The 7,500-nt window shown below is 38.6% G+C and overlaps 1 protein-coding gene across 2 annotated transcripts in view; it reads right to left on the reverse strand.

Moving 5' to 3' along the window:
* The window catches only part of LOC129154827 (uncharacterized), a 10,223-nt gene that overhangs the window by 933 nt on the left and 1,790 nt on the right, over nt 1-7,500 (reverse strand). The window contains exons 2-7 of one of the 2 annotated variants that reach the window (XM_070555406.1): nt 6,984-7,059; nt 6,851-6,900; nt 3,212-3,363; nt 1,726-2,796; nt 790-945; nt 614-706 (exon numbers count right to left, since the gene is read on the reverse strand). In XM_070555406.1, coding sequence (XP_070411507.1) covers nt 614-706; nt 790-945; nt 1,726-2,778 — 1,302 coding nt within the window. In that variant the 5' untranslated portion in view covers nt 2,779-2,796; nt 3,212-3,363; nt 6,851-6,900; nt 6,984-7,059. Of the gene's footprint in view, nt 1-613; nt 707-789; nt 946-1,725; nt 2,797-3,211; nt 6,829-6,850; nt 6,901-6,983; nt 7,060-7,500 lie in introns of those variants that run through there. The other variant, XM_054735068.2, reaches the window with a different exon arrangement.

Consider the following 7,500-nt stretch of genomic DNA (forward strand, 5'->3'; position numbering starts at 1 on the left):
GCAGCTTCTTAAGTGTCTATAGGTGTGTGTGTGTGTGTGTGTGTGTGTGTGTGTGTGTGTGTGTGTGTGTGTGTGTGTGTGTGTGTGTGTGTGTGTGTGTGTGTGTGGGTGTGTGTGTGTGGGTGGGTTGGGTCAATTTCCCTTATTTCATGACAAGTGGGAACCTTTTGAAACAGCTTGTTTTAGGCACATTATTCTGGAAACCAGAAGATTGCTGTAACGCCAGTGACACTAGTCAGTGTCTCGATGCAATCTGCTGGGTTCCTTATATAGAAGACTTTTTACTAATTGGCATAATTAACTGAACTTCATTGGAGTGTTTACTTTATTAAGTGCCTTGAGATGACTGTTGTTGTGATATACCGCTATATAAATAAACTGAATTTAAACACTGACAGAAAATGGATGAATGTTTTCTTCACATTTACCGTTTATAGAGGCAGTAGACATAATCTGTCCCCTTAAAAGGTGCTCTCCAGTACATGTTTCAACAATGACTATTAAGAATAATACATATTTCACAATTATATTGTCTTATTTGAATATATGAGCATTTTGCGTGCGATGAACCTAACTCAAATTGAAGCTATAAAATAAAGTGTGATAAGCGTACCAGATACTCCTTGAACAGTAGGTCTGGGTCTTCATTAAAGTAGATCACCAGGCTTTTAAGAGTATGCTCCCTCTTTATGTCGATGTCATCACACTAATGCAAGGGTGAAAAAAAAGGCTGAAAAAAATGTAATTGATTGATTGTATTTAATTGATGGGTTTATTATTAGTACTGACCAAACTACTGATCGCCATGATATCCTTGATCTTTTGGCCCTTTGATCCTTTGCTCCCCTCAAAAATTTTCATCAGCTTGTCTGTTAAATTGTCCAGCTGAGCCAAGAACTTTGCCTGCAGGGGTTTTGTAGTGATCCGCAGGAACTCTGCATTCACCTGGAAATAAAACATACATAAACTTCTTGTTTACTATATTTAAATACAGACTGCTGAATCAACAAACTGAAAGTTGCTAAACATTTGAACCATCAGTGAAGTTTGTCAAGACCTAAACTGATTGTAGCGGAGTTCTAAGTTTGACATGTGTCCTTTTTCATGACAACAGCATTCAAAGTTAATTTAACCTTTTCTTACAATACTGTTATAGGGGTTTCCCAACAGCACTACTCAGCATGACTCAAATGGTTGTGGTTTGGTTAGACAGCCTTTTCCAACTGCATAATTCGCTATTTTCCCCAAAATTGTTAGTACCTGCTTCATTGTGGTTCATGTTGAACATCACCCCCATTATTGTGCTGTAGTGCTCCTAAATTATACTTCACACTGTTTACTGTTTACCTAGTGTTACTTCTGTCTCCAATAAAGATAATGACTGCAACTAATGTCACTTAACTAGTGTTTTTTTTTTCTTCACAGATTTGTCAGGGAAAACCAACTATACTGATGTGAGCTGTGTTAACCCACACTGTACTGAGCTGTTTTGGCTGAGTAGTGCTGCTGGAAAAAGGGCTTCAAGTCACCACCCTTACCACTAGGACCACTACGTTTTTCACTAAAGTTTAGTTTAAATTTATTATAATTTGGCTAAAATACAGACAAAAGGTTTTTTTGCTCAAATCTTCAGTCCATCTACAGAAAAATATTCAGTAATATAGTTAAAAGCACTTACAAAACAAACAATACTTAAATTTGTTGATACACAAGCATTTAACTTACTTCACTTTCCTTGAAAAGGGCAGGCCATCTGTTCATGAAATCTCTGATCATCGGCCTCTGTTCCACAATCTCTAGTCGTCTATGGGAGAAGGTTCTTTCCATTTTTGCTTTTATCACTGCTTCATTGTCTCGCTTTTTGATTTCTGAGAGTAGAGCCACTCTTTCAGTTTCCAAGCTTTCAGTGCTTTCACCTTTTGGGGGTAAAGGGACATAATAGACCTCTGCCTTTCTTGGTTTTTTGATGTTGGCAGCAGTTTTTCCTTGGCCTTCCCATTTGTGCTTTAAGGAATTCACACGGATTTCAGGATCACCAAGCCGCCCAAGCTTTGTTCGATAGTTTTGCATTTTGTACTTCAGAGATTGTTTCCATCCCCAAAATCCAGTCTTAGATCCTAGCTGCCCTAAACAAGGATGGGTCCTTGTCAGTGCCTCTGCCACCTCTTCACATTGATAGTCTTTAGGATATTTTGTGTATTTCAGCATTTCTTGAGCTAATCCATCAAGGATGACTCCCTTCAGTTTTATGCCAGGCTTGAAGAGTGTGCCATTTGCTTCATATTCTGCATTTTTCTGCTGGAGTTCCAATTCCACGTCATATGTGAATTTAGGGACCACAAACACATTGGGCCAGGAAAACTGTCTTGTCGGTTGAACATCTGGTGATGAATGAGGGGTTGATGTGTATAGGGTATCATCACTGCAGGATGAAACTAAAGAAGGCCCAGGGCTGGAAGTTCCTTGGCAAGTGTAAACACTGCTGTTTGTGGATGTCTCAACTGGGTACAAAGTGATGAATTGTTCCTCAAGTGTGGGTGTAGGGTTGTATATCACTTTCAGTGTGCCTTTATCTTTTACATCAGACACTGAAGTTAAGTTCATAAATGCATTAAAGTCTTCATCCATGTACTGCAAACGGAAGTCTTCTTTCAAATCGAAGAATGTCTTTACCAACATATGGAGTTCTGATAATGTTGCTGGAATTCCAGAGTCCAGATGCATTTTCCTGGAGTCTGACACATCCCCAAAGATGATTCTGAGAACAGGGCTTGCCATTATGGGACAACCTTTACTCTGGAACGGAAAAAGCACAGCCAAATGATGGCATGTTTAATCAACATAAATACAGCTCTAGAGGGATTTTTATTCCAGTTAGGTTTATCAACATCAAGCTCTGAAACCACATACATTTCTAAAACCTTTATATGATTCTTCTGGTATGCTAACCCAGCAGTGTTATTTTTATTAACTTTTCAGTGTCACCTAAGAAAGTGTGCTGCTGGGTCTCCCAGAGCTGAAAGAAGCTTCCAGGACGACAATGGAGAGTCTGGCTGTTTCATGCCGGACACAACTATAAGCAAAACCTTCAAAGAGTTTGCTTTCCAGAGCTTATTGTCAGGCATCCTCCAGCAGAGGGGTTGTTCTTTTAAGAATCTTTACAATCTAAATTTAAGAAATCTTAAAAGCTATGTTATTGAAGAAAACTTACCCTTCACGATGATGAATCTCTTTAACATCACCAAGCGTAGTCCCTCCACAATGTAGTCCGCAAGGGCATATGGGTCTTCCAAGTCACCAAGCTCAATTATGGCCAGCTCTCTAGTGGATGGGGTAGACAGCTCAAATCCACCATAATGCTCCCTGTACCAAGAACATAGTTCCCTAACTATGAAACACAGTTTCTTCTCAACTATGCACAGCTGAATGATCTCATTAAATTTTGGCAGCCCATTTACAGTTCCGTGAACAATAAGCATGCCTTGACTGTAATGCATACCATTGCAGGATACCTTCTTCAACAGAGCAACTTCAGAAATAGATGGGTATCTTTCCATCAAAGCAGACACTACTCTGTCATTAAGAACCTCAATGGGCATAACAGAGGCATTTCTAACTTCCAAGGAAGACTTCTTGTAATTAGAGGAATGTGTCTGATGGGCAATCATGAACTGATGTTTAACAGCTAATGAGAAAGGTATGTTTTTGAAGCAGTTTGTATGTCGTGCAACCTGCTTGAAAAAACTATGCTTTGCCTCGAATCGCATGGTCCATAGAGAAATGAGAGGTCCAAAGCATTTAATCATTTGTGGATAGTGCTCCAAATAATGATGCTTTGGCAACAGATTTACATGTGGAAAGAGATCAAGATAGAGCTGCCTATGATCACAGATCTTGGCCTCAAGATAAGCTATGGTTTCATCTGTGTGGACATGGGCAACAACTAGGGCTGTAGCGAAGCCTCGACGAAGTCGACGGCTCGATTCTAAAAATTTGTCGACGTCAGATCCGGAAGTCGACGCACCGCGCCCACTTGTTGCATCCCCAGGAGTTTGTAAATAGAGGAAGAATCTGCCTGTTTTTCCTCTAGTTCGCCCTCTTCTCCGCCTTCACTAACATCTCCGCCAAATACCGAAGACCCGGAACAACGTCCGTCCACTACTAGATTATTTTCCTGTTTTTCCCCTTCGTCTCCCGGCAACGGACAACAACTTCCGGGGTCAAATGCGCTGCTTCGTGTCTACCGCAGATGTAGAAAATCACCGGGAGCGCTTCTCCCTTCATTAAGGAGCTTCTTTCAGACATGAGGAGAGCTGTTTTGGTGGTAGCAGTCTCTCCTCCATGCTGGTCTGTTTGCTGCTGGGTGTTTTTGGTTTATTTAAACTTGGTAACTTGAACTTAATGTTGGTAAAGCTACTGTTAGCATCTTCGCTAACAGCTTCTTGCGTTGGGATAAGCTGTTACGTTTTGGTTTAGAGTTCATCTTTTTTGTGGTGTAGATCTCCCTTTTATTACATTTAGAGTGTTGTGGGTTTTCGGTTTAGTGTAAAATACCACCTGAGTTTGGTTTAACCCGTAAGACCACTCGCCTCACGCACATAAGTGACCAAAACAAAGCAGCATGGAGACACTCCATCTTCTACCACCTCTCAGGCAGCAGCCTGCACTCCCAAGTTCTACACGTCACCAGAACATAACCAACCAACACAATAAACGCAGTGTTATACAAAATGGAAGGCCTGTAGTGTTTATTCTCTTACAGTAAGAATTTATCAATTTTTTTGAGGAATTTATTTGAGATTTTCTGGTTTTTGTTAATTGTGCAATAGAAAAATAATCATTAGATTAATTTTCTAAATAGTCATTAGAATAGTCGACTATTCGATAAAATAATCGTCAGAATAATCGTTTTAAAAATAATCGTTTACCCCCAGCCCTAGCAACAACCAACTCAACTATATCTTTAAGATGTAGAATTACCTGCCATGCTGGCTCATCAACTGGCAAAAGTGGCCCTATGATTAAAGGAAGCAACCTCAGCAAGGACCAATTTTCATGAGCATTGCCCCCTATTGTGTTTTTTGAAGAATAAGTATGTGGTATGGCATGAGGTCGATTTGTTTTGTCACCAAATTTGTATGGAAATTTCTGGATCAAGGTGTTAAGTTTGTCAAGTGTGAAGTATTTTTTGGTGATTAATAAGCTAATACAACGTGCCAGTTCCGTGGGAACAATACCTTCAAAGATATCGTGGACAATATCTGGGGGATATCCAGTGCTGACATGAAAATGTGAGAGATTCTCTGTCAACACACACTGTTTTTTTACACCACAAACAGCAGTTGCCTTTTCTTGAGCACAGCGGACATGAATTTCATGGACCTCTTTGGTTCGAAGTTGGAAAATCCCTGACATTACATCCTGACTCTGAAATTCTGATTTGTCTCCAGTACAAAACCTACAAATGGATCCACCAGAAAAACTTTCAACAAATCCACCAATACCATGAGCTGAAAGATTGTCTGCTATTACACATTGGACAGAGCCTTTTACAAATTTACCAAGCTGAGACACAAAGACACCATGCTTTTCTAAAATGGTCAAGTCTTGAATGAGAGGCTCCAATACTTTCACGAAACCAAAAGCTTTTGTGTCATCTGACTTGCAAAGTACAGCTAAATAAATTGAAGTTAGTGCTGAATGGGAACCTGGTGGTAAATTCCCCAAAACCCAATAGACACCACAGAGTTTATGCTTTTTACGAGATGTCCCAAGCGGGTTACAAATCTCAAAATCATCAATGTAAAGATTTACAGCAATTCTTAACTCTTCACCACAGAAAAAACTGTTCTGCTTGTAGTACTCACCATCTCTAACTGTTCTGTATTCTTTAGAAGTCAATTGCGTGTTTTGACCCTTCTGGGCTACAAGAAGTTCAAGAACATCTTTCTGAGAAAGCAACTGCTGCAGAGATCGTAATAAAGGAATGTACTGATAGGTCCGATTCCTCTGAGCATCTAGTATGTACTCTATTGGCTCTATAATACCAAAATGTGAACAGTAATACTGTTTTCTTTTATATGCAGTAGCAAGAGGGCCGTCACTTGCAATGGCTACGCAAACAGGACTAGATCTGCAAACAATAGAGGAAATCTCATCAATTAAAGACTCTTCAATTTGTAGCTGATTATTTTGAAATACACCAGAAATAACTGTTTTTGTGGCATGTAAAGATGCCGTACTCAATAAGAAATCGAGTTCAGACAACAGTTCATCAACAACTGTTGTTGGGACATGAATGACATTTTCTAACTTCAGTAAAAGGCAAGCAATTCTTTCTTCAAAGTAATCTGAAGTAACTAATTCTACCGGTTCATGACAATCTACTTTTTCTTGAAGAGTATCTGTTGTCCCAGCCTTAAACAAATCATCTTCAGAACTCCCTGACTGAATCAAATGATTACGTATACAAATATTATCTCTAAAATCATGAAGGGAGTATTTGTTGTGTTTTCTGTATTTGTGTGTCTGAAATGTACTGTATATATTAGTTTCAAATTCACAATTTTTAAACAAACATTGGACAGTTTGGTGACGCCTGAGATGTGTATTTATGTGTTGGAAAAAATTTCTCTCTGAAATATATTCTCTGCGTGAGCAAATAGGACACTGAAAAATAGATTGTTCTGATTTGTTTTGTGTTGTTTGTTCTGAATGATTTTTGTACGTGTGATTTAACAATTTAGTCCATGTAGTAAAGCTACATGGACAATCGGATTACGGACAGGGAAAGCGATTAACACCTCTTATATGCCCATGAGCCTGTCTAAAATGTTTCAACAACAAATACCTGCTAGATAATTCTAAACTGCAGCTTTTACATGTCCACATCCAAGGTACCTGAAAGAAAAAAGATGATATCAGTGAAAAATAAGTTTATACAATTCCAAAACTGTTTTACACAAGGGAAATGTGTTACTTACCAACAATTAAAAGTTGCCAGATAACTTGGTGACTTAATGATGTAAAAATGATGGTCACGCTTCAAAATAGATCACGCTGTAAAATAAATCAGAAAACATTTTAATTGGTAAAAGAATAATTTCATGATTTTTTTTACTTGTCCCTTACAGTGTTCCCATAATAACATCATGAATATTTCCCTAATATAGGCAACAATAAAAGCTTTGGACACAGATAGAAGTGGCAGAGGTTCAATACAGTCAGACAGAACAGTTATTAGTAGGCATGTTTAGATTTTCTAGTTTAAAGAGACCATGAGAAGAATGTCAACAAGTGGCGATTTGTGAAAGGTTTCACTAATGATAATGTGTAAATGAGAAACATATGTAATTAAAACAAATATATCCCCCTACGTTACCTTTTTCATGAAAGGTTACGTTTGGAATGCAACAATTTCAACAAAAAAGGTGGGTAAAAAAGGCAGTAATTATCCATGAAGAGGTATCAGTTAGATTTATTTCACCTTATGAGAGCGCA

The sequence above is a fragment of the Nothobranchius furzeri genome, chromosome 10 (assembly GCF_043380555.1).
Source record: "Nothobranchius furzeri strain GRZ-AD chromosome 10, NfurGRZ-RIMD1, whole genome shotgun sequence".
Lineage (NCBI taxonomy): Eukaryota > Metazoa > Chordata > Actinopteri > Cyprinodontiformes > Nothobranchiidae > Nothobranchius > Nothobranchius furzeri.